Source organism: Pan troglodytes, chromosome X (assembly GCF_028858775.2).
Source record: "Pan troglodytes isolate AG18354 chromosome X, NHGRI_mPanTro3-v2.0_pri, whole genome shotgun sequence".
NCBI classification, from domain to species: domain Eukaryota; kingdom Metazoa; phylum Chordata; class Mammalia; order Primates; family Hominidae; genus Pan; species Pan troglodytes.
This window is the reverse complement of record NC_072421.2, coordinates 109374815-109402789: the sequence shown is the minus strand read 5'-3', so window position 1 is coordinate 109402789 and position 27975 is coordinate 109374815. Positions and strand designations below refer to the sequence as shown.

General features: G+C 39.3%; 2 protein-coding genes across 5 annotated transcripts in view; one reads left to right on the top strand and one right to left on the bottom strand.

Moving 5' to 3' along the window:
• The window catches only part of TRPC5 (transient receptor potential cation channel subfamily C member 5), a 303905-nt gene that overhangs the window by 174343 nt on the left and 101587 nt on the right, over positions 1-27975 (top strand). The gene's annotated exons all lie outside the window — the stretch shown is intronic.
• On the bottom strand, positions 33-27971 carry TRPC5OS (TRPC5 opposite strand). Of its 4 annotated transcripts, none has more exons than XR_008542017.2 (4): positions 27690-27844; positions 7944-8089; positions 7523-7611; positions 33-2483 (listed from the first exon to the last, which is right to left on the bottom strand). XR_008542017.2 is itself a non-coding variant. In XM_016943749.2 (4 exons), exon 4 carries the CDS (start codon positions 2171-2173, stop codon positions 1838-1840), a length of 336 nt encoding a protein of 111 aa, XP_016799238.1. In that variant the 5' UTR covers positions 2174-2483; positions 7523-7611; positions 7944-8089; positions 27833-27971; the 3' UTR covers positions 33-1837. The 4 variants fall into 4 exon arrangements, 3 of the variants coding, with proteins under 3 accessions (XP_016799238.1, XP_016799237.1, XP_016799239.1); XM_016943749.2 differs by having other exon boundaries at positions 27833-27971; XM_016943748.3 differs by having other exon boundaries at positions 27749-27841.

The following is a 27975-nucleotide window of genomic DNA, read 5'->3' as shown; positions in this document are numbered from 1 at the left end:
TTCACCACCAGGTAATTTAAGATGACCACACGTTTTTTTGATTTGTGAATGAAAGTTTATTTGTTAAAATCTCTTGAAAGAAAACAATAAAATGGTTTAGATCAATAGCTAATACAGATTGTAAACAATCATAAGATAATAACTAGCAGTAATCATCACACATAAGAATTTATATAGGCACAACTCCCCACATATTTTAGCCCAAACAAATAGGGATGAAAACTTGTACTACCTAATCTAATGCCATCTACCAGCCTATCTTCCTTGATTTTCACACCTTTAAGCTTGTCTCAGAATGATGAGCCCCTCTCTTTTCTGCCATGCTATATAATAATTGGCTTTAACACTGGTCTTAAGAAGATACAGAAAAGGGCTAATTTGCATAAAGGATCAGCCACTCACTCCATTCTCCTGGAGGAGATGCAGGATTTCAATCAGCGATATCCAATCAGTGGACTAAACTAGTTAATAATTCTCCATCTAATTGAGCTTTCAGATACATGACTTATGTCAATCGCCCACCAGCTGTTTATAGCAACATCTTAGGGTTGGCTAATTTGCAGAAGGCAAAAACAGGGCTTTGTTCATAAACCTGTTTAGAAACTAACTCCATATCATGGCTTTCCATCATAAACCGTCGCATAACTATTGACAATTTATTAATTTGCTTCTCTCTCCTGAAAACACCGTCCCCACTAGTTCTTGTTCCTAAGTATTTTCTTATTTCCTAAATATTTCTTTTCACTATTAACTCTAATTCTGCTCCATAGAGCAAACATACTTAATACAACAATCCATTCCTTGGAGCGGGGGTTATATCTTAACAATCCTTAAGCACATAAAATTACAGAATCAAAGCAAACACTGGAATATATCTTATCTAGTTCCTGAGGTACCATTACAGTACAATCTGTTCAGGTGACCCAGGAAAACAAGGGTCCAGCCAGCTCCACATATTATGGGGTTGTAGCATCTTCCTGCTTTGATGCCTAAGGACTATATCTAGTCCATAGATATTTAGTCCAATATGGTGAGTGTTTGTCTTTCCATTGGTGAATAGTCCTTGTAGGGCTTTGCTTAGCCCTTCTATTACTTCTCTCTTTGATTATTTGGTATAGTGTGCCTTTTCCATTTGGGGAATAATAGTGCAAAGTAGCTACAATGTGGTCAGAATTTGCAAGAACAGTCCTGCACTGGAACTCTTGGTCCCAGCTTTTTCAGTTTTCTCCTTGGCAACAGTCATTTGAAAACCTTTCTGCACTTTTATTATCTGGTAGATAGTACTCTTTTAAAATTACCTCCCTTAGTCTGCTATAGCATTTTGTGTCGGACACATGCTTTCTTAAAGGATAAGTAAGGAGTTATATCCTTTCAAATAAAAGTATCCCAACACTGTCTTGTTAATGTGAATGTATTCATTTACTGTAATGCTACCCTGGGGGATATTCCCCTTTTCATTTGCATTCATTGGAGAGCAGTGAAATTAGTCCCAAGATGTGATAGAGTTCGTCAGTTCTCCACTCCATAATTAGGCAAGGAATTTCTTTTCTTTACTATTGTTTGCTCCCATCATCAGAAATTCTAGCATGAGAGTAAGTACAGGTAAAGGGAGACCTACATGGCAAAAGCCAGAACTTTCTGAATAACAACAAAGATGAAAAAAGACCAGCTTTTGCTAGAAGTAAATCAAATCTCACTTGTTATATGGGTTATTAGTAATGAAAATATGCGGAACTATGAGAAAACACATATTGCTAATATACAGAAAATAAGAATATATTAAAACAGGGAAATGATCAGTTTTCACATCCCTGGGGGCGGGGGCAGAAATTGGGTCTTAGTCACCTGTTAAGTCATCATTTATACCAGAGACTGTATCTTCATATAAGTTATCCATGTCTAACATAGCCTGATCTATATCAAATATTAGGTCTTCATCCTCTCTTGGTGTAAGTATTGAGTCTAAGTCTGAGAGATCAGGGAGATCAGGTAGCGAAGGCTCCTCGGGAAGAGGTGCATCTGCTTCAGTCTCTTCTGCTCTACCATTTTCTTCTACATAAGGAACTTCTTGTACTTGTAGAATGAATTGTAAAAGCTCATCAGCTATTCTTATTAACTGGGCTACACAAGCAACAAGTCCATCAATGAGTACATGAATTAACACAGAATCCATGCTGCAGTGCTCTTCTAAATAGATAAAATATCACTAAAAGCTCTAGCAAATGGACTCTTGGTGACAATGGATAGTATAAGGGGCTAACAATGGTTCTGTGGTTGGTTTAGGCCAGAAATTAGGATGTTGATATGATTATGATGGTGATCAAGTAAAGAATGAGAACAGTGGAACAATATAACTTTTTGATGATGTTGGTAAACCGCACACAGAATTTATGTATGGTACTCTTGTTTGTACTAATGGTGAACTGCTGTTATAATGACCATCAGGCGGACTGTCACAGCCAAGAGAAAACAGCAAAGCAGACCTAATAATAAAAAAGAGAGATATAAAGATTAGTATCTTTGAGCCTTTATCCATCCTACAGGCTATGGCTACTGGTTACCCCTATCAAGAATTGCTGTTAAGGTTGAAACGATATGTCTAACTATAGCCCCTCCTTTGTTGCTGGCCTTGTGAGGCTCTACTACTTCTCTTTCCTTTGAAAACCTCATGGTCTTTATCTCTTGTTAAGAGATTTGGGAGAAAAGTGAGTATAGGTAGTTTGTCTGTCTTTCTTGAACATCTCTTTTGAGGAAGGATACACTCACGCAGGGTCTGTCAATTATTAGCACCTTTGCCTCATTGCCATTTATATCTGGGTGCTGCTGAATTCTTTCTGTGTTTCTAGGAATCCATTCATTAAAGTTTCCAGATGCCCTGCAGCCTGGGGAGTTTATGGTAAATGAAAGTCCTATATTCTCCATATTTTGCCAAACTTTGGAGAATTTCAGTTATAAAACTAGTTCCTTGATAATTTCCTATTACTGCCCCACTTCCATATCTAGCAGCTAGTTCTTCCAACTTTATCTAAAGCCATGGTTGTACTATTTTCATCTGCGTGTCTGGTGGGCTTTGCAAACCCACTTTCTGAGTAAGTATATATTTGTGTGAGGCAATATTATTTGTTTGAAAATCTAGATATTGGCTCAATATAATCTACCTGCTACATTTGTCTGGTTTACCACTCCCCACCACACTTAAAATGAATCTGCTGAGGATGCAAGAAGTTTTTAATATTTTGATATATCTCATATTTCTTACTCACTTGTTTATTTGATTCACAGGTTTTCTAACTCTTTCTTCTCTGCTAACCTGGCACATACATGCCCATATGCCCTGAGGTTTCACAAGCCCATCCTACAACCTTAAATTGAACTGAAAAGGGAGCTGAGTTGAAACTTAAAGTCCCCGAAGCTTCAGGGTCTACATTAGTTTTGGGGGCCTAGATTATCTCCCCTCTCATTCCAAATAGATTATTCTGCTTTTCTGTTCTAATGAGCTGACACATGTCTTTATAAGAATTTCTAAATTCTTTCACCAATTTATTTTCATATCTCCCTTCACCAGATTGTTTTTCCTGCAATAGTCCAGGTCTATATGGCTGATCAGTGTAGCTATATACCTTTGACCAGTTTTTTTCTTGGGTATATCTACATGTTAAATTTCTGGCTATTAATTCTGTCAATTGGGCTAACTTCCTTTCTCCAGTCCCAGTCAGGCTTTTCCTAGTTGAAAGTCTTAGGAAGTAGTCATCTATATAACTCCTTTAGGATTCTACCAAGTCTATTATTGCCCAGTTTTCAGCAGTTCTGACCAGAGTGGGGCCCAGCAAGCCACAGGCTTCACTTTCAGCTGACTATAATCCTTGGATATTTATTGGAGTACAGAAAATCATCAGCCAGATGGTCTGTGATTTGCACATACAGCTTGCTGGTCTTCACAGGGCCTTTTTTGACCCACTCAGTTGTATAGTATCTCCACTTAGCCTAAGTCCTATCAGATCACTACATTTTTTTTTGTCCAAAATCCTACCAGTAGACATGGGGTTTGTCCTGATGATAAGGGTTACAACGATAATGACCAGAAGGCACGATTTTGTTGGAGGCAATTTTCCATATGGAATATAGGAGAACGGGTACTAGAGGCAGAGCAGTTTGTTTTATTAATTCAAAGGATCTGTTTGTTTGATTTAAGAGAAAAACGTCTCATGTAAGGAAATATGGAGAGAAATCAAGGAAAGGAATTTGGCATTTATTTAGAACATGCATCAACTCATCAGAAGGAAAACACAGAAGAAAGATGTGTGTTAAATATTGTAAGAGAGCACCATTACATTTTTCAAAGGAAGCAATAACTACTAGATGGTATATACAGCCCAAAGGCACAAGAAGATGACAGGAACACACTCACACAAAACCTATTTAACTTCTGACTTCCCATTCACCCAGTTTTCTTTCTCAGCTTCTCTATCTTCCTCTGGGACTCTTTTATTCCTCCTCTTGATCAATATGCTTCCATTTATTCACTTATGTGTTTCATTCTATTTCACACCCTCTCTATCTCCATCTACTCTTAACCTTTTCCATCTTTTCTTGTCTCTCTCTCCTAAAACTGGAAAAACATTGGAATAAATTATATTTGATTCATCAAATTTTTATTGTATTTATTGAGTTGTACATTACACAACCTAAACATAAAAAGCAGAGAGGTAGAACATTCCATATTTTGCTCTCTTATAAGAGAAATGTAGTTACTTATTACTTTATGTGGCCCATGAGTTTTTTTGTGGGGCGGGGGACTCAGTCACTTTTGATGGGAAAAAAAATTAGTGACCTTGCCTTAACTTTCTTGACCCCTGTATTAGCTTTTTTTTTTTTATTTTTTATTCTCAAACAATCTCAGAACTTAGCAACTAGTGGGTGAGGAGAGGGCAAGGAGAAACTTGAAGAAACTGCTAAGTATTCCAATAATAAGAAAGAGTAAGAGTGTAGCATCAGCTTATGCCAGTTATGGTAATTTCCAAAGCAACCAACTCTGGACACCTTAACTAGCCTAAAGGGGTCTTTTGGATAGTTTATGCCTAGCCTTAACTCACTTTAAGGGACTTTTTATTAGCTATATCCTCTGCCTGGGATCCCTTTCTCCTTGGTGGGGGAGGAGTGGGGAATGATTTCGTGTCATTCTGATATCTACTTTAATATTATCTCCTCAGATTTCTTACCCCTCAACCTGGGTAAAGCCCCTAATCACTCCTTTCCCATTACACACAAATTTCATTTTTGCATGATGGTATCTATAACTAGCTCACATTTTCTTGCTTAATTATTTGTTTTTCTGTCTCTCACCTTACCCCCACATACATATAGACTAAAATGTAATTGTCATGAGACTAAGAAATCTGTCTGTTTTGTTTTCTGCTATATCCCCAAAGAACAGAAGAGTGCTTGCCAGCATAGTATATAATCAGTAAGTGTCTTTGAAAAAAAGAAATAATGGAAGGAGGGAGGGAGGAACAACTTTCAGCTCATTCATTCAGTAAATATTATCAAGCTTCAACCATGCATGTGGGAAACAGGGGATACAAAAATGGACAAACTCATCAAATCATACAGTTAACAAAATGAACAGGCAACCCAGAGACTGAGAGAAAATATTCACAAAATATATATCTGACAATGAACTTTCAACCAGAATATATAAAGTTCATTGTCAGATATATGTGCGTGTGTGTGCGCACACACGCGTGTGTGTCTATATATATATATATAAGAACCCCTACAACTCAATAATAAAAAGACAAACAACCCAACTTAAAAATGGCCAAAAGATCTGAATAGACAATTCAAATGAAGAGCTAATAAGCACATGAAAACATCCTCAACATTATTAGTAATCAAAGAAATGCAAATTGACATCACACTAAGATACCGCAATATACTCAGTAGATTGGCTAAAATTAAAGACTGACAACATCAAATATTGACAAAGATGTAGAGGAACCAGAATTCTCACACACATTTATACTACTGGTAGGAGTATAAAATCATATTATGTTTTTGGAAAAACATCTATCAGTTTCCTATAAAACTAATCATGCACCTATCTATATCCCAGCAATTCTACTCATAGGTATTTACCCAAATTAAGTGAAAGTTCACAAAGTGACTTTTACAAGAATAGCTATAGAAGTTGTATGCATAATCACCAAAAAGTAGAAAGAGCTCAGGTATCTATCAAGAAGATTATGAATAAGCAAACTGTAGTATATTCACACAATGTGATACTAATAAGCAATAAAAAGAAATGCACTACTGAGAGGGACAACAACATGGAGGAATAATCAACGTTATACTTAATGAAAGAAGCCAGACACAAAAGATTACATGCTGTATGATTCCATCCATATACAATTTTAGAAAATGCAAAATAATCTATGTAGAAAGAAATCAGAATAGTGCTTGCATTTATGGGAGTAGGAACTGATTGGGAAGGGGCATGAAGGAACTTTCTAGAGTGATGGTAATGATCATGTTTAGATACGGTTGTGAGTTACACAGGAGAATGCGTGTGTCAAAACTCATTGAATGGTACTCTAAAGATTTGTACATTTCACTATATGTAAATTTTACTCCCCTCAAAAAAGTAACCAAGCACAATCCCCAGCCTCTGAAAGCATATGTCAGATGCAATGATGTACCCATAAAAATTTTTCTAATAAATTGTCACATTAATGGGAGACCTATTGTGTATCAAGGACTATAAAACCCACTTTTCTTATATTACAGGTTGAGTATCCCTTATCCAAAATGCTTGGTACCAGAAGTGTTTTGGATTTCAGATTTTGAAGTATTTAAATATACATAATGAGATATCTTAGGAATGGGACCCAAGTCTAAACATGAAATTCATTTATGTTTCATAAACACCTTATACACATAGCCTGAATGTAATTTTATAGAATATGTTTAATAATCTTGTGCACTAAACAAAGTTTGTGTACGCTAAACCATCAGAAAGCAAAGGTGTCATGTTGGTGCTCAAAACGTTTTGGATTTTGAAGCATTTAGTATTTCAAATGTTGAGATTAGAGATACTCAACCTGTAGTACATTTAATCCTCACAATAAAATCAGCCTATGAAGTTATAGGTGGAAAAACTGAGGATTAGAGAGATTCAGTAATTTGCCCATGATCACATAAGTAAAGATGCAGAGCTGGATGTCAGCCCAGGTCGGACTTCTAAAGTCCTGTGCTAGAGGGCACAAATTTAGGTGACTACAGGAGCAAATTCGCCTTATTCAGGGCCAGAGCTGACATCTCATTCTCCTAAGCAGGAATAGAACTGAGAATGTTAATGTCATTTGCTATCCCTAGAAACTGGCTGAATTCCAAGTTGAATGTGACTTAGGCAGATCAGTCCCCTAGGAAATCCCTAATATCTGTGACTGGGAGGTTCAGGGATATATCCATTATCTATCTTTCCACTGACCTACTGAATTGGCCCAAATGTTCATAAACTACTTACCTGTGATAGAGCTGAGAGGGACGCGGGTATCAAGGCTCGGCCTATTAAACAATTTGCAGACTTTGTTTCCAAACAGGATGTGAACGCTCCTGCAACAACAAAAAAAACAACACCCCCACCCCCACCAAAAAAAAAAAAAGATAAATTGCGAAATCGATAGGTTTAAGGATAAGCAAGGATGAGATTAACCAACATTTCAGAGAGCAAAGAGCCCTTTCTAAGTGAACTGACAATCAGGGGTTTTTTTCCTTTCCTGTGGCATTTGCTAATTCTGGGCACTGTTGAAGATGAAGCTTGGCTGTAAGGCAGAAGGACTCTCCTGAGGAAAGGAGAAATGAGCATAACTTTGGGCCGTTGGGAGACACTAAAATAATGGGCTGGAAACTTGAGAAGCCCAAAATGCAGGGCTAGTTTTTCTTACCTGAAGTCACCTGAGTTCTGGGCTGGTGTCTGGGTAGGAAAAGCACAGGAAAATCTCCTGCAGTCTCCTGGTACTTCAGAGACAAATTCTCCCTCTAGAGGGGAACTGCCCCAAACAGGCCACCGGTCTCCACCTTAAAAGGTTACCTAGATTTTGAAATTAGAGGGACAAAGGGAAAACTAATGAGTCAAAAAGATCAAAACCACTCCCAAAGGGCAATTTGGACAAAGTGATTCTAAAATGCATAAGGATAAATAAAGGCTAGTAATAGTGAAACATCTTCAGGAAGAACAAATTGAAGGACATATGCTACCAGATATCAAGGCTAGTTACAGAGCTAGAGAAATTAAGACAGCGTAGTACTGGCTCAAGGACAGACAAATAAATCAATGGAACCATGACCCTTACCTCATACCAGATACCAAAATAATACTAATAATGATTTGAAATGAATCATAGGCCTAAAAATGAAAGTCAAAACAACAAAGCTTCTAGATCACACCACCAGAGAAACTCTTCATGACCTTAGGTAGGCAAATATTTCCCAGAGGACAAAAAACATTAACCATGAAAGAAAAGATTAATTAATTATACCTTAAGAGGATGAAAAGCCAACCACAGACTGGGATAAAATATTCACAATATATATCTAACAAAGGACTTCTATCCACTACATTCATACATTTTTTAAACTACAAATCAATACGAAAAATATAATCAATCTAATTTTTAAAAAATATAAAAGAATTGAACTGGCATTTCATAGAGAAGAATATCCGAATGGCTCACAAGCATATAAATAGGTGTTCATCACTATTGCTCATCAGGGAAGTGCAAATTAAAACCACAATGAGATATGCAAAACCCACCAGAAGAGCTAAAATGAAAAAGACTGACAATACCAAGCACTGAAAACATGGAACAACTGGAACTCTCATAGATTGCTGGTGAAATTGTTAACTGGTAAAACTACCTTGGAAAACTATTTGGCAGTATCTACTAAAACCAATCATACCTCTATCACATGACCCTGGAATGCTACTCCTAAGTATATAACCAAAGAGCGTACAAATATCCACCAAGATACAGGCACAAGAATGTTGAAATCAACCAGATGCATAAAATTAGCTACCATATCACTACATTTACATGAAATCCAAGAACAGGCACACAAATCTACGGGAACAAAGTGGTTACCTCTGGGTAGGGGGTTATTGACTGGGAAGGGATATGAGGAAGCCTTCTGGGGTGCTGGTAATGTTCTATATCTTGATATAATCACATATGTTAAAAAATAAAAGCATTGATATGCACCCTTAAAATTTGCGCAATTTACTACATGCATGCCATACCTCAAAAAAATAGTTTTATTTTTTAAATTTTAGGCCTACATCCTATAAAAACCAATGAGGACAGCAAGACAGTGATAAGAGTCTTACCAGGATTCAGCAAGCCAGTCATCAAAGTTAATGAAAATGGAATGAAATATGAATGTGCAGGGCAGTGTCCCTTTGGCCTGTGTGGCTCTCTACTTCATGGCAGTGCTAAGGCAAGAGACCCTGATAGCTAGGCCGAGTTTTTAATTGATACAAGATGAGATAACCTATATCTTACAAGTAGCTCATAAAGACCCCTGAGGCAGAGGCCATACTATCCATCTGGTAACTGAGATCTTTGACCCCATTAAATTTTTATTAACCTCTCTTAGGACTTTTTTTGTCTGCACAACTAATCAAAAGTCACCATTTTTCTTTTAGCTGAAAGTCCTACCCGGCAATTTTGCAATGCTCCCAACTGGAAAACTGGCAATAAGTGTCTAACAGTAGGATGGAAAAGGAGCAAAGAAATCCAAATCCTCTGGGTCTATCTTTATAGTTGATAAGCTTCTTTGTATTAGGTAAGGTAAATTAGTTCATATCCAAGGAGAACAGAGGCAGTTATGTGGGAAAGATTAAAATGCACCTTTGGTGAGGGTGGGTGCCAGATTCCTATTTACAAACAGGAAAATTTTTTTCCATAGTGTTCCCTTCTCCGGTGCTGCAGTACCATTTGGATACATGCATTCAATATAGCTTGTTTTAAAAAACACCTACAGACATATAACTTCTCGTTACCCTCTTCACCCCTTGAGGAAACATCAAGAGAACTTTATCCACAAAGGGCAAATGTTCACAATTTTGACATAACAGAAGCGTCTCTATGGGAATACAATGAATAAAAAACAGTATTTACACTTTAAACTCTTTTTGAAAAAGCTACAAACTTTTGCCTTTAAAAAAATAACTGTGTGCAATACAGCATTTGCCTGTTATAGGATCTGACATTTAAAAATCTCCATGAAGCATCTTTAATTTATCAAGAAAGAAAGGAAAGAATTGTGCAGCTGAGGAGCTAAACATGGCCCCTTCTTGAAAATATATGAAAAATTCAAAACTAAAACTAAAAAAAGGGGGAGTAGGAAATGTCCTTATGGTCAATTTAAACCAAATTCTACTGAATTTCTTTCCTCCTCCAAATTTGTTCATTGCTGCAGAGAAAAATCACACACTGGCTTACCCTTCAGAAAAACAACTTAGTAGAAAAATACAGCTACTTTTGAAAATACATCTTGGTTATTTTCCTAGACAGATACAGTGTTTCCTCAAAACACTGTTCAAACATGAGGATAGACACTCAATCTTAACCTGGTAGGACCCTACACAGGCTTGTCCTTGAGGCTTGGCTGCTATGAGAGGCTCCCAGGCCCTTAGAGAGTCTGGAAAGAGATGTAATACTTCTAGAAAGATTTTTTTGGTTTTCAAATATTACAGTGCAGATGACAGGGTCTAAAATAAGGGAAATAAAAACAGAACTTGGAGGTAACAGGAAAAGGGGTTCTATTTCCAAGTCTTTCTTCAGCTTTCTGAGAGGGAAAAAAAGTTGTGGTTGTTTGTTTGTATATGCTTTTTGGGAGAGATATAAAATGATACTAGTGGTTATAAGGATAGGATCTGGTATCCAAAAAAAAAATAAAAAACCCTATATTTGAATTTCAACTTCACCACTTACTAACTAGAAGGTTGCTAAGCTACTCTGTGTCAGTTTCCTCATCTGTAAGATGAAGATAATGACAGTTATGAGAATTACATTAGTTAGTTAGCACAACGAATTTAAAATGGTGTCTGGTATATAATTAGCACCTAATAAATGCTAGCTGATATAATTGCACTGGAGAAATTCCAGGATCTAGGAAATAGTATGTGGTACATCATGACTAGTGAATAGCTGCCTATGGAAGGCAGGAGAAGAGATGGCTGCAGGCATTACAAAAATTGGAAGGACATGCCAGAGACACAATTCATCTCATAGTTAGAACCAATATTAGATGATGACTTTGAGCTTGGGTAAAAATGTGAGGGAACAGGACTGTCTTGAAGCTGTAGTTCACAAATGACCCTTTCAGGAGACCTAAGAACAATCAAAGACTGTAGGGAATCCTTGAGGATTAGCAAATCCTCCTAGTCTAACTTCCTCTGAAGCACTTCCTTATTCTGGCTTTGAGCTCTGGTGGGGCTGTAGCTCACATGCACCACTCCTGGCCTGGCGAAAGCTAACTATATTGTGGGCTACACATTGGCTATGCCTCCAACACACTGCCAGTTGCACAGAGAATGCCCTCCACCTCGTATTGTGACAATGATTCTTTCAAAGCATTAAATCTTTAGAAACATCCACTTGGAAAGTAATTGGCAAGGTCATTGAGACAAGATAATAAAGGTCCATTATCCTATATCTAGCATGACTTCACCCAAACCAACCCAAAGTTTCAAGTATTCCTTTGTGAATCATTTGGATAAGAAGGAGAGCATTATGCAAACATCTTTGTATACTTTTTACTTCATACCATCCTAGCATGGATTTAGTCCCTAACTTCAGGAATATATCTCAGAAATTTGATAAGAGAAAGACTAAGCACCAGTTGTGGCCTCCTCTATGTTTCTGTGGCAAATGCCAGCTTGCCAAGAAAGAACAGGTTAGTTTATTTTACCACATGGAAAGATGATCACAGATTACAGATTGCTTCCCTCTGCCTGCAAATGTGCTTAATGCCTGTCCACCAAAGGAAAGGCCCTTCTGTTTTTAATGATTTCAAAATAACATTCCATAGCATCCCTTGGTAACTCATTCAAATATTTTATAGTTTCCTTCTTCTGGTAATTATATCCTCAAATATGTTCATATACATTAACTTATAATAATCCTGTGTAGCGGCCAAGCGCAGTGGCTCACTCCTGTAATCCCAGTACCTTGGGAGGCCAAGGCAGGCGGATCACGAGATCAGGAGTTCAAGACAAGCCTGGCCAACATAGTGAAATCCCGTCTCTACAAAACTACAAAACTACAAAAAATTAGCTGGGCGTTGTGGTGGGCGCCTGTAATCTCAGCTACTCTGGAGGCTGAGGCAGGAGAATCGCTTGAACCCGGGAGGCGGAGGTTGCAGTGAGCTGAGATCGCACCATTGCACTCCAGCCTGGGCGACAGTGTGAGACTCCATCTCAAAAATAAAAAAAATAAATAAACAAAATAATCCTGTGTAGCAAGGATTATACCTATTTTACAATTGAGGATATGAAGAACCAAAGAGGGTAACTGACTCGTCAAGATTGCACAGCTGGTTAGTAGCAGAGCAAGAATAAGAACCTGATTTCTTGGCTCCTATTAAAAAGTCAAAAAATAACAGATGCTAGTGAGGTTGCAGAGAAAAAGAAATGCTTATATATTGTTAGTATGAGTGTAAATCAGTTCAGCCATTGTGGAAGACAGTGTGGCAATTCCTCAAAGACCTAAAGACAGAAATACCATTTGACCCAGGCATCCCATTACTAGGTATATACCCAAAGGAATATAAATCCTTCTATCATAAAGATACATGCACACATTATGTTCATTGCAGCACTATTCACAATAGCAAAGACATGGAATCAACCTAAATGCCCATCAATGGTAGATTGGATAAAGAAAATGTGGTACACATACACCATGGAGTACTATGCAGCCATAAAAAACAAGATCATGTCCTTTGCAGGGACATGGATTGAGCTGGAGGTCATTATCCTTAGCAAACTAACAGGAACAGAAAACTGAATACCTCACGTTCTTACTTATAAGTGGGAGCTAAATGGTGAAAACACATGGACACATAAAGGAGAACAACACACACTGGGGCCTATCAGAGGGTTGAGGGTGGGAGGAGGGAAAGGATCAGGAGAAACAACTAATGGGTACTAGGCTTAATACCTAAGTGATAAAATAATCTGTAAAACAAACCCACCATGACATGGGTTTACCTACGTAACAAACCTGCACTTGTACCCTTGAACTTAAAATAAAAGTTAAAATTTTTTATTTAATTTTAAAAAGAACCTGATTCTTCGGATTCTTGGCCTTCTTCAGACTCTTGGTCTGACTAATGATGCTCTGGGAACCTCCACATCACTAGCAGAATAAGAACCAGTGTTAAGATATCAGAAAGAACACAATGTTTGTCTCTTGGTGTACAGGAGGATTGGTTCCAGGACCTTCCACAGATACTAAAACCCGTGGATGTTTAAGTCCCTGATATGAAATGGTTTAGTATTTGCATATAACCTATGCACATCCTCCCTCATATACCTTAAAGCCCGGGTATCCAATTTTTTGGCTTCCCAGGGCCACACTGGAAGAATTGTCTTGGGCCACAAATAAAATACACTAACACTAATGATAGCTGATGAGCTAAAGAAAACTGTGAAAAAAATCTAATAACATTTTAAGAAAGTTTATGAATTTGTGTTGGGCCGTATTCAAAGCTGTCCTGGGCCACAGTTTGGACAAGCTTGCTTTAAACCATCCCTGGATAACTTATGATACCTTATACAATGTAAATACTATGTAAATAGTTTGTTTTACAATATTGGTTTAGGGAATAATGACAAGAATAAAAAGTCTGTACATGTTCAGTACAGATGCAATATTTTAAAAATATTTCTGATCCACAGTTGGTTGACTGCATGGATGCAGAACCCACAATACAGAGGGCTGACTGTATAGCCATGATAGTTTGCTTACCAAGTGGATCAAAGGCCAAAAGTCCCCTTGAGGACAACCATTTCATTATTGTCATCCCTACATACTATCGCTCCCAGAGTGTTCCTACAGTAGAAAGCCCTACTAAAAAGAAAAGATACAAAAAGCCTAGCTGAACATTAAAATCACCTTAAGATCATATGCTGATCCATGAAAATAAAAAATAAGACAAGAGTATGTGGTTTGCTGCTTTCTAACTTCTCTATTTTTACCTCTGAGATAGATACACTCAGAATAAATTGAAGAAAATGAGGCAGAAAAAAATTTCCTAATATCCTAAAAAAAATGCTTTACCCTTGGCCATGAACTTCCTTTTCCCTTGAGGATTTCATACCTCTACCTCCCAAAGTTTCTAAGGGAGCCAAGGGTTAGCATTTTAAACATGGGTAAAGAGTGAATCCCATTGCTTTATATGCTTGACACTCAGAAAAGCACATCAGGGTTACAACACAGTCCTCTGGCAAGAGCCCTCCCAATACTAAACCAGCATGCTGTTCAAGTGAAAAGATAAATGGAGTTTTCCTTATAGGATTTCTTACAAGATTTCTTTTTTAATATTAGCTAGAGCCAGGGGAATCTGAAGGCAGGCTCACTCAATAGGAACAAAATTTCTCTCTCATCTCTTATGACTGATATTACCAAGGTTAAATACATATGTCCTGAAACACACTTTTAATTATGGCCACTCCACCTTACTACCCTTGTTAAAGTCACCAATGACTTCTGCATTGCTAAATCCAATTATCAGCTCTCCGTCTCATCTTACTTGTCCTATAAGCAGCCTTTAACATGGCCAATCACTCCCCAAGTCCTCTTCTTCTTCATCTATAGTCACACTCTTGGTGACCTCATATGGGCTGCAAATAACACCTATAGGCAGATGACTCCCAAATTTATTTAGCCAGCTTAGGCCTTTCTCCAAAATCTCATACTTGTTTATCTACTTTCATTACATTGATTCCTGTAAAATCCAACACAGTACATTCAAAACTAAATCCTTGGTACTCTCTCCAAAACCTACTCCCTTACAGCCTTCCATCTCAGTAGATGGTAATTCTATCCTTCTAACTACTCAGGCCAAAAAATCCACAGTCAATCCGCCAGGATATCCTGTTGGCTCTGCCACTAAAACATATCCACAATCTGATCACTTGTCATTGTGAGACACCATCACACTATCATCTACATCTCACCTTGATTATTTTGACAGCCTCCTGACAGGAGTCTCTTTGCCTTGCCTCACTACAGTCTCTTTTCTTTTCTTTCTTTCTTTTTTTTTTTTTTTTTTGAGATAGAGTCTCGCTCTGTCACCCAGGCTAGAGTACAGTGGCATGATCTCAGCTCACCACAACCTCCACCTCCCACGTTCAAGCCATTCTCCTGCCTCAGCCTCCCAAGTAGCTGGGATTACAGGCACCTGCCACCATGCCTGGCTAATTTTTTTTTCTTTTCTTTTTTTTTTTTTTTTTTTTTTGGTAGAGACGGGGTTTCACCATGTTGGCCAGGCTGGTCTCGAACTCCTGACCTCGTGATCCGCGCGCCTCGGCCTCCCAAAGTTCTGGGATTACAGGCATGAGCCACCGCACCCAGCTACAGTCTCTTTTTCAACAGGACCGACAGTGATCCCTTTAAAATGGAAGTCAGATCATGTCACTCCTCCATTTAAAACCCTCTGATAACTGCATTTCCTTTAGCATAAAACCCAAATCCTTATAGTGGTTTATATGGCCCTGCATAATATAATCTGCAACTTCGTCTTCTATTTTTCTCTCTCCTGCTCTGTTCTAGCTTCTCTGGTCTGTCATTCCTCAAATTCACCAAGCACACTTCCTCTTTAGGTTCTTTATACTGGCTATTCTGCCTGGAATGGTCTTGACTCAAATATCAAAAGAGCTAAATCCCTCACCTTCTTCAATCTCTTTGCTTCTATCTTGCCTTCTCAATGAGTATTTCACTTACCACCTTTGTAAATTTTAACCTGCCCCTCCCAACTTGGCAGTCCTGAGTCTTCCTTATTCTGCTCTAACTTTTTAATTTTTCTTAGAAACGTATCACTTTCTACACATATTGTATAGTTTACTTATTTATTATGATGATCATTTATTTTCTGGTTTTCCTCTCTAGAATGTAAGCTCCATGAAGGCAGGGATCTCTGTCTTGTCTAAGTGCAAGAACAGTGTCTAGCACATAGAAGATATTCAGTAAATATTTGTTGACTAATAATTTGTAAGGACTAATAATTCCTTACATTTTTATAGCGTTTTATGTTTCTAGTGCTTTCACATGGTATCCCATTTAATCATCTTAATTACTATATGAGGTGGGTAGGGTAACACAGAATTTATCTCCATTTCACATTTAGGAAAATTAAAATCCAGAGTAGTAAAATGATCTACCCAAGAGCTATTCTACATAGCTGGAATGTGGTAAAACCAGAAACCTAGTTTTGTACCCTTTTTCTGTAGCCTCCAATATTATACTGCAAAGCCTGTAGTCCTTGAGGAAAGACCTTCCAGATTCTTTGTTAGGAAGGGGACATGCCCTGCTTGTGCCACTAACCCAGTGCCTTGAAGCTTAATGTGTTTCACCAGCAAATGCGAAGTCAATTAAAGACCTGAGCTTATGTGGGGAATCATCTTGTGAATATGAGAGAAAATGATTCCCAAATGGCACTCTCTCCAAGAAAGAAAGAAAGCAACATTTGAATATCCCATCTACTTAGTGGAATAAATTATTTGTTTCTTCCTAACTAGCTCTGCCTTCCTCTGGCATTACCCACTAAACCAAACAGTTCTCCAAAGCAATGTAATAGCATAAACGGAGATGTGAGAGTCCAAAAAGGCATCTGCAACATAACATATATCCCAGTGGCCTCTTCCACTGTGCCACCATCTAAGCCACTAACTGCCCATGTTGAAAGCTTTGCCCCATTGCCACTGGCACATGCAAAGAGTGGAGACTGTCCCTTTAAATGTACCACCAAACAGGAAGCTGGTGTTTACTTGGCAGGGGAAGAACAAGATACTTTCATGCTTGGCATACTGCTACCATTGGCATCTAACCCAGAAGCTGCTGCATTCTGCAGGGGTGGCAACTATTTTGTCCTCAGGATAACATAGTGGAAGATGCAGCTATATTTACATACAGGCTTTTTAATAGAGATGCCTGTCACCCCTGGTACGCTCACAAGAGGCGACAGAAATGGCACAGTCAGAAAAAGGCAAGCCAAGTCCTCGGTACCTTCTGGCAATTGAATCCACATACCAGAGAGGGAGGCCTTGATCTCTTTCTTTGGCCTCCAGAATGTCATTATACCAGGGGTATATCCAGAAACCCTCTGAAGTATTACTGAGTAGACCAGATTTGTCTTCAGTGCCCTTGTCAGAACTGTCTTTTCCAAGATCACGCCAAATCGAGTGGTTGAGGCTTGACTCTACTAAGTCAACTCTGCTGCAAGGCTCAACAAATATCCCATAATGAAACAGCATGCAACAATTCAATAAATAAACCTCAGGCTGAAAAAAAAGAAGTGTCAATGCAAGCATAATCTACCAAACACTTAACAGATTTTAGATAATACATGGATGCAAACATCACTGCAACATGAAGAAACATACAACAACCTTGGCTACATGGGTATGTACTGAAGTATCTGACAATGAGGAAGTAGGAAGGATGGAAGAAAAAACATTATTTTATTTTATTGACAGAGTTTCACTCTTGTCGCCCAGGCTGGAGTGCAATGGCATGATCTTGGCTCACTGCAACCTCCGCCTCCCGGGTTCAAGCAATTCTCCTGCCTCAGCCTCCTGAGTAGCTGGGATTACAGGCGCCCACCACCATGCCCAACTATTTTTTATATTTTTAGTAGAGACAGGGTGTCACCATGTTGGCCAGGCTTTTCTCGAACCCCTGACCTGAGGTGATCCACCCGTCTTGGCCTCCCAAAGTGCTGGGATTACAGGTGTGAGCCACCATGCCTGGCAGGAAAAAAAAAAACATTATTTTTAAGGGGAATATTGGCTTTGGAGGCAGAGAAACCTAGGTTTAAGTCTAAAAGTTTTCTTGCCTTAGATCGCTTAAGCTCAATATGACTCACTTTCCTGATCAGAAATAAGGATGATGACAATAAGCAAGTATTAATTTTGTGATGTAGACAATGTTTAATTATGAGGAGATGCCCTATTGATTTAGTTTTTAAAAAAGTATGGCTTTTGAGTTTAAACATAGATTTAAACTGCACTTCTGATACTAATTGTATGGCATTGCAGAAGGTACTTATTCTCTCTAAACCTGAGTTTATTCATTTATATTTTGAGGATGATGTTGACACCTATCTCAAGTGGATGCTATAATAATCAAACAAGATAATGTTATGAATGTGTTTTATAAGCCATGAACTCCAAGACAAAGAAAAGTTTTCTTTTTTTTTAAAAAAAAAAAACCCTTTGATTAGAGTGGCCAACCAATCTGATTTTCCAGGAATAAGGGGTTTTCCAAGACCCAGAGTTTTCAATGCTAAATATAGAAAATCTTAGGAAAACTAGGATGAGTTGGGCACTCTAGTCTTGACCAACCTTTAATTAGGCCAATGTCCTCACTAGACCTTAACTGAGATGACTAGGTCTTAACTAGATTTAGGCCCTGGCTCTGCCTTAACTAGACTCTTACTAGGACTTAACTAAGCTTAGCCCTTTCTAGACCTAACTGGGTTAAATAGGCCTTAAATAGGCCCAGGCCCTTGCTACACATTAAATTAGAAATGAATAGGCCTTCTCTAGACTTAGGTCCTGGGAATGCCTTATCTAGACTGATTAGATATTAACTAGGCATAGTCCCTGGCTAAGCTAACTGGGCTGTGGCTAGGACTTAACTAGGCATAAGCCTGGCTCCACCTTCACTGAGTTGACTAGGCTTTAACAAGGCTTAAGGCCTGCATTTGCCTTAACTAGACTCTGACTAAGCTTTAACTAGGCTTTGGCCCTGGATAGGCCTTAACTGGGCTGGCTAGATCTTAACTAGGATGACTAGGCCCTAAGTAGGCTCAAACTCTGGCTAGAACTTAACTAAAGTCTGACCACAGCTTTTCTAGGCTTAGACCTTGACTAGGCCTTAACTGGGTCCAGGTTATACCTTAACTAAACTCTATGTCTCCTCTAGACTTATGCCCTAGATAGGCCTTAACCATGCTTTGTCTAGGACTTAAGTAGGCTTATCCACTGGATAGGCTATAACTGGACTAATTAAGCCTTAACTAATATTGGCCCTTGCTAGTCTTTAACTGGGCTGACGAGGCCTTAATTGTGTTAACTAGCTCTTAACTAGTCTCAGGTCTTTGCTCTACTTTAACTAGACTCTGACTAGGCCTTATCTAAACTTAGGTTATGACTAGACCTTACCCAGGCTTAGTCCTTGGCTAGGCTTCAACTGGCTTCTGACTAAACCTTAACTGGGCTTTGGCCCTGGTTAGGCCTTAACTAGGATGGCTAGGTTTAAACTGGGCTCAGGCCATTGCTACACTTTAACTATATTTTGATGAGGCCTTAACCAAGATGGCTAGCCTTTAATTAGGCTTGGGCCCTGGGTATACCTTTAAAAGACTCTGTTTACGCCTTAATAAGCTAGGGCCTGGCACTAATTTAACTAGTTTCTGATTAAATACTTAAGTAGATTTAGGCCTAAACTGGGCTCTGACTAGGCCCCTAACTAGCTCTGACTAAATATAAACTAGGCTTAGGACATGAATAGTCCTTAAAAATACTCTGATAATACCTTAACCAAGTCAGTTAGCTTTTAATTAGGCTTACACTGTGGCTATACCTTAATAAAACTCTAGCCAGGCCTTAAATAAATGTAAGCCCTGGCTATACCTTAACTAGTTTCTGCCTAATACTTAACTAGACTTAAGCCTTACCTAGGCTCTGACTTCACCTTAATTAGGCTTAAGCCCTGACTAGGCCTTAACTGGGCTCTAACAAAGTCTAATCTAGTGTTAGGTAATGGCTAGGCCATAACTGGGCTTTGACTCACACTTAACTAGGCTGAAGCCCTGCCTACACCTTGATTAGGCTTCATTACATCTTAACTAGGCTTAGGTCCTGGCCAAGTCTTAACTAAGTTCTGATTAGGACTAAACTATATTTATGACCTTGCTAGGACTTAAGTAGACTAGGACTACAACATAATTAGGCATAGACCCTGGCTAGGGCTTAACCTGGCTCTGACTAGACCTAAATTAGACTTAGGCCCTGGCTAGGGCTGAACTGGCTTCTGACTAGACCTAACCTAAGTTTAGGCATTGGTTATGCTTTAACAATACACCGATGAGGTCTTAAGCAAGCTAGCTAGCTTTTAACTAGGCTTAGTCCTTGGCTATACTTTATCAAAATTCTGACAGGCTCTTAACTATGTTTAGGCCCTGGCTAGGCTTTAACTGGCTTAACTAGACCTGAATTAGGCTTAGGCTCTAGCTAGGTCTTAACTGGGCTAACTAGGCCTTAACTAGGCTAAGGCTTTGACTCAGTCTTAACTAAGTTCTGACTAGGACTAAACTATACTTATGATCTTGCTAGGACTTAAGTAGACTGGGACTGGAACTTAACTAGGTTTAGACTCTGGCTAGGGCTTAACTGGGCTGACTAGGCATTAACTAGGCATTGGCCCTGAATAGGCCCCAGTTGGGCTGACTAGAACTTAACTAGGCTCTGACTAGACCGAAATTAGGCTTAGGCCTTGCCTAGGGCTGAATTGGGTTATAACTGGACCAAAACTAGACTTGGGCAACAACTATGCTTTAACAATATCCTAATGAGGTATTAACCAAGCTAACTAGATTTAACTGTGCAATCTAGACCGGAAGTAGGCTTAGGCTGTGACTAGGTCTTTTTTTTTTTTTTTTTGAGACGGAGTCTTGCTCTGTTTCCCAGGCTGGAGTGCAATGGCATGATCTTGGCTCACTGCAACCTCCGCCTCCCAGGTTCAAGTGATTCTCCTGCCTCAGCCTCCTGAGTAGCTGGGATTACAGGAGCGTGCCATCATGCCTGGCTAATTTTTGTATTTTTGGTAGAGACGGGGTTTCACCATGCTAGTCAGGCTGGTCTTGAACTCCTAACCTCAGGTGACTCTCCTGCCTTGGCCTCCCAAAGTGCTGGGATTACAGGCATGAGCCACAGCGCCCAGCCGGCTCTGACTAGGTCTTAATTGGGCTGACTAGGACTTAACTAGACTTAGGCTCTGTCTCCACCTAACTGATATCTGAGTAGGCCTTAGGTGGGCTTAGCCCCTGGTGAGATTGTAACCAAGCTGCCTTGGCATTAATTGGGCTGAGCAAGCCTTAACTAGGCTTTGGTCTTGGCCAAGTTCATGGCTAGAGCTTAACTATGCTTAAGCCTCAGGTAAACCTTATCTAAGCTGAGGTGCTGGCTAGGCCTTAACCAGACCTTGGCCTTGGCCTTGTCTTGATTAAGCTGTCATCAGACCTTGGCTAAATTGCAGCTACTCTTTCGTAAGGATCACCTCAATAATATCCTACCTCTAGCCCTCAGCTCCTCCAGTTTGTATCTGCCATTACCTCAGTTATCCTGCAGTTTCAGGCCGTACTCTGGGTCATAAAGAAGTCAGAGACAAGACCCCTACCTTACCATACTGCAACAGGAAACAGACTGCTTGTAGGCTCTTTGCAGCCAGAGGTACTTACAGTATAAAACAGGAAGCAACCCCTGAATTGACACTCCCAAGAAACCAGGGGGATACTCTTTTATATAACACTCCACCCAGAATTATATTTTTATTTCAGCCAATGAGAATGGTCTGTAAAACTTCTTCCAGGACACTGACATTTTGTAATAAGTTTGTAACAAACTTAAAACATAACATAGCATTCCTGAGTACAGTACAGCAGCAGGTGACTCTACGGCTTTTGCCCATAATGTGCAATTGACAGTTTAGAAGAGAGATCTTCTTACCTACCTTACCACACTGCAACAGGAAACAGACTGCTTGTAGGCTCTTTGCAGCCAGAAGTATTTATAGGATAAAACGGGAAGCAACCCCTGAATTGACACCCTCAAGAAACCAGGGAACACTCTTGTATGTAACACCCTACCCAGAAGTATATTTCTATCTCGGCCAATCAAAATGGTCTGTACAACTGCTTCCAGGACACCAGCATTTTGTAACAAGTTTGTAACAAACTTAGAACATAGCATTCCTCAGTAGGGGAGGAGACTCTACTGCTTTTGCCCTCAATGAGCAATTGGCAGTTTACTTACCTTAACCACACTGCGACAGGAAACAGACTGCTTATAGTCCCTTTGCAACCAGATGTATTTATAGTATAAAACAGCAAGCAAACCCTGAATTGACACCCCCAAGAAACCAGGGGATACTCATGTATGTAACACTCCACCTGGGAGTATATTTTTATTTCTGCCAATCAGAATGGTCTGTGCAACTTCTTCTAGGACACCGACATTTGGTAACAAATTTGTAACAAACTGAAAACATAGCGGGCCAGGCCCAGTGGCTCACGCCTGTAATCCCAACACTTTGGGAGGCCGAGGCAGGTGGATCATGAGATCAAGGGATTGAAACCATCCGGGCCAACATGGTGAAACCCCATCTCTACTAAAAATACAAGAAGTTAGCTGGGTGTGGTGGCACGTGCCTGTAGTCCCAGCTACTCGGGAAGCTGAGGCAGGAGAATCACTTGAACCCGGGAGGTGGAGGTTACAGTGAGCAGAGATTGTGCCACTGCACTCCAGCCTGGTGACAGGGTGAGATTCTGTCTCAAAAATAAAATAAAATAAAATAAAATAAAATAAAATAAACAAAAGAAAATCACAAAACAACAGCAACAACAATAAAACATAGCATTCCTAAGTACAGTACAGGAGGCGAATCTACAGGTTTTGCCCACAATGTGCAATTGGCATTTTAGAAGAGAGATCAGCAATGCACTAGAATTGCAGTAACGGGAGTGTAAGCTTCACCAAGCTGAACTTTGAGCATTTGTAGAACCTATGAACTCTCCACAGTTAGTTATCAGTTCCATTGTGAGGAAGTAGCCAGTCTGATATATGCTGGCTTGGCCTGCTATAAGATACTGAAATACTTGGTTAATGACCCAACAACAGGATGATAAATCCAGACCAGAGCATAGGTAGTCATTCTTGTCTATTAGCTTCATGGATTCCTAGTGATGAAAGACTGGTAATCGGTTCCAACCTTGGCTATATTATTTAGTTTGGGAGCATGTATTTGTATATACATACGCCTCCTAGTAAAATGCATTTGATTCATTGCACATTAGGAGTTCACTTTGGCCCAACTAATCATTTTTGTCATCTGTACCAAGTTATAAGTTAAACTTACATAGGCCTGTACAGTCCTATTAACCTTTTCAAGTACACAGTGACTTAGGTATCAGTCCTGCATGGACTAACTGAAGTTTGTAGGTACCATTCAGAGCAAAGCAGGTAAGCAGCTCTGTTCACAGGACAGTGCCCAGACAGGGCCTGTGGCTGTGGGATGTAACCAGTCTTTACATTAAGCTATGTATAGCAGTATGTCAAAAGAACTGATCTGGGCACCAGAACTAGAAAGTTAATACATTCATTCATTCATCCCACAAATATTTATTAATCACCTACTGTGTGCCAGATATTATCCTGAGACTGGGAATATGATGGCAAGCACATATAGCCACAACCCTTAACCTAATGGAGTTCTCATTCTACAAACAAAATCAGGAGAGGATCTGCACAGCCATGAGTTGAAGCCTAGATTAAAACAATCTGTATGATACAGGGCAAGGACAGATGTGATAGGCAAAGCCTACAATGACAGAATAGCTGTAGGAAAATAGCCATGTGGTTAAAAAAAAAAAGCAGCAACAAATGAATATAATCTTCATTTTAAAAATATGAAAACAGAGATTTTTCCTAATATCACCACCACCACTACCACGTCATTCTGAGAAAGTCATTTATATTTTTTGGTCTTCGGTTCTTCCTTCTATAAAGTGGAATCACTTACCCATTTGAGAAAAAAAAAATGAAGAGGAACTTGACTAGATAAGTAAATCCTAAATCACACTAGCACAATGGATAAGAGCCACAGGCTTTAGAGTTGAACAGATGGGGGCTTGAATCTCAGCTCTTGTCATCTTGTAGCTATATGCCCCTGGCATGATTTAACCTGAATGAGCCTCATATTTCTTTCTCTGTAAAAAGAGGATAGATACTAATCATGCCTATCTCGGGCTGTCATGGGGACAACACCTGAGAAAACATGGAAAATGCTTACTGCAATAAATTGCCATGCTCTGTTAAGAAACAGGAAGAATGAGCTATGCCTTGCACAACCTCGATTCTTTTTATTTGGATGCATCACTCTTTAGTGTCTTAAGAGTATTTAGCAGGTACTTGATAAAGATGTGCTGACTGGTTTATTGGACTTCACCATAGGGCAGTAAGAAGATTCAAGGGCAATAGCAAGGACCAAAGCCTGGAAAAGGTGAGAGATCAGGGATTTTACTTATTCTCACTCCTAGTTCAGCTTAACCCACATCCATTCATTCCCTGTGACCATAACAAATAAACATCTTCCTGGGACCACAGGCCCCATTGGGATGATACATAAAGTCTCAGGAAGACATTTCAAGTTCAACCTGAAGAACGAGAGTCAACGTCTCCTGAGTTCTCTGCTCTGAATGAGCACTGAAACCTTCTCTACCTTTTTTTTACAACTCTCTCTTTTTCTGATGTCTCCATTCTCTGGCCAGTCTCTGAGGAGGCTACCAGCAGAGTTACAATCTCATATTTGAAAGATGCTTTGAAAAGAATAAGTATTAGTAACTATTAGTTGCACTGTATGAACAAATTCATAAATACTTCCCTTATTGTTGCAGAAACATTACACACTGCTGCTGTAACTAGACCTCTTTCTAGCTTAACTTTGATATTCCGGATCATAAGGGAAGTATGTTGGTATTGTTTCAGTACTTGCTGTTTAAGTGCAAGTACGGAGCCATTCACTCGCTCCAGGAAGAAGCAAAGAAAAGAATGCCTTTAAGGGTCTCAAAATTGAAAACAAATAACCAAGAAGGTTACACATGTCTTTCTGTAGGCTGTGAACTGGGTAATAGTGTTTCTCACTCAAGGAAGAATTTGGATTGCCCCTGCTGAAGGACAAAGGGATAAACAGACTAGGCCCAGATCACCTAAAGCAGTTGTTCTCAGGGCTGATTTCCCTCCCCACCACCCCTCCACCCACCCGTCTGCCCATCAGGAGCATTTGGCAATGTCTGGAGAGGCTTTTGGTTGTCACAATTGAGGGGAGGTGCCATTGTCAATTAGTGGGTAGAGGCTGGGGAAATACTAAACACCCTACAGTACACAGAACAGTCTCCAAGAATAAAGAATTATACAGCTCCCAAAGCCAATAGTGTTCAAGTTAAGAAAATCTGACCTGAAGAATCTTTCCATCCTAACAACCTGCAAATATTTCTGAAGGTCTTTCTTGTGGGCACTGTGGTTTACTAAATAATCCATAGTCTCTGCCCTAAGGAAGCTTAGAGTCTAACAGGGAGATCAGCCAATCACACTGAAGCAATCAGGAAATAATGCAGTATATCACTTATCACTTAGTTTTTTTTTTTTCTTTTTTTTTTTCTACAGTGTGGTCTAGCCTCTGGGTATTATAGGAGCATTTTTAAATTTTATTTTATTTTTAATTGACATAATTATATTTATTTATGGGATACAATGTGATATTTTGATATATGCTTACATTATAGAAGGGGGAGAACAGCAGGCATATGAAGTTCAGGAAAACTTCCAAGAAGAGTTGGATCTTGAGCTGATGTTTGAAGGAGGCTACTACTCTTTCCCTTCTCACTGCTGGCAGAAAGATGAATCTAAGCTTGCTGCCCACACTTCTTTACTTCCCACTCTCTATCAGTATCTTGTATTCTGATTTCAGGACTCCATAGAAAATTATTTTTCGTAATCACCAGAACCTATCATCTATCCTCAAATATTAATCTACATCAACCCTCATCTTTTAAAAATTTCGTTCTTTATTGACTTCTATGACATCATTATTGTGTTCTGGTCCACTTTTGACCTCTCGTGGCTCAGCCTCAGGTTTCTTTTTACAGCCAACCTACATAGGTAGGTGTGCCACCACCTCCAGCCTGCTGCCTTTTTCTCTCTCACCGTTTCCTCTTAATTATTTTATTCATTCATTTATGTCCCTTCTCATTCCACAAAGGATTTGCAGTAGTTACAATCTCATGCTATGCATTTTTCCTTAATTATTATACCAACTCCTGTGGTTTTACCCATCATCTCTATATAGGCAACTCCCCAAGCTGTGCCTCTGACTCTGACTCTGATGTCCTTCCTACACACCACACTACCTGCCTGATCACCAGCTGAACACCATCCATACATACCTCAAATCCAACATATCCTAAACTTGAGGTTTACCCAGGACCTAGTTTTAGCACTGAAAGTTCCGTGTCCTCGGAATTCCCTCAACCCCAAGCAAACCAGAACACTAAGTCACCACAACTAAAATGAACTCAACAGTGTCTGTTCCAAACCCATTCTTCCTCATGAGCTCCTAATTCCTCTCCATCATTTTGTAGCAGAGATATCCTCCTTCTGCATAAACTTCAACTCCTCTTTGCCTTCCACCTACTCATGCAACTGATTGCTAGATATTGTCAATTTTATCTCCAAAATATCTTCTTTAACGTCACTTCCTTTCAACTTCCACTGCTCTAATTCAGGTCTTTATTACCTCTAACCTATACAATTACAGTAGACTCCTAATCAGTCCGCCTGCCTCCAGCCATGCTATCACCCTACTCCCATCCCTTTTGCCAATTCATCTTCCAAACTGCAAAGATTGATCATTCTGAAACACAAATGTGATCATCCATAGATAGTATTTTTCTAATCAATATTGAAGTTTTACAGAATGAACTCCGAGAACAGCATTAAACTCAGGCTCCCAGGCATTTGAGCATGATGACTACACAATATGACACCTAAGAAATGTTGTTATGAATGACTAAAATACACGGAGTATTAATATGAGCTGTAAGTGAAAGGGAAAATCAAAACAAAACAAAAACCACCACCAGACCCTTGAGAAGCCAGGAACTGAGTTTGTCGGTTCCAGTTTTGCATCTTTTCATTTCTTCAGAGAAGTATATGATAACCACAGTTAAGGAAAGTAAATATTGCCAGGGAATTCTGGGTGGTAGAGACTCATTAAAGCCTTGATATTCATATGAAACAGAATCATCTGGAAGTCATATTAAACAGAAACTAAACTTGAGAGAGAATTCACTTGTTCCCTCAGGGCATTAGGTCTTAACTGATCTGTGGCCCTACTCCCTAATTACCTCTGCTGCAAGAGCCATAGGCTTTCCATCTCAGACTGGCAAGGAAAAAGAGAATTTACATAAACGATGTTTATATCAGTGACAGGAAATATGTATCCCACTTGAATAAGGGGTACGGCGTGCCCAATATAGATTATGAAAAATGAAAAACTGCCAGGAGAAGAAGGCAAGTGCTTTCCCTAGAGGAGAGAGAGCTCATCCTTTCCTCTCTCAGGAAAACTTACCTATCCTCTGTCTTCTCTCATAGACTTGCAAGTGGTAAATTGTTTATGAAGCAACTCACCTTAGGAGTCAGGGGTTGACCTTCACAGAGATATTAGAAAAAGATGGCTACCAGAAACATCAGAGCTGTAATCCAAAGGCTTACCTCTCTAATGGTAGGAATTTTCATCACATGGTAGGTAACCTCCTCTTCCGTCTACATAATTAAGAGATAGCTCCCACCTCTTCAGAAACCTCTTCCAACTATGGTCCTGCAGTTTTTGTTTGCCACATTTGTCTTTTCTAGTT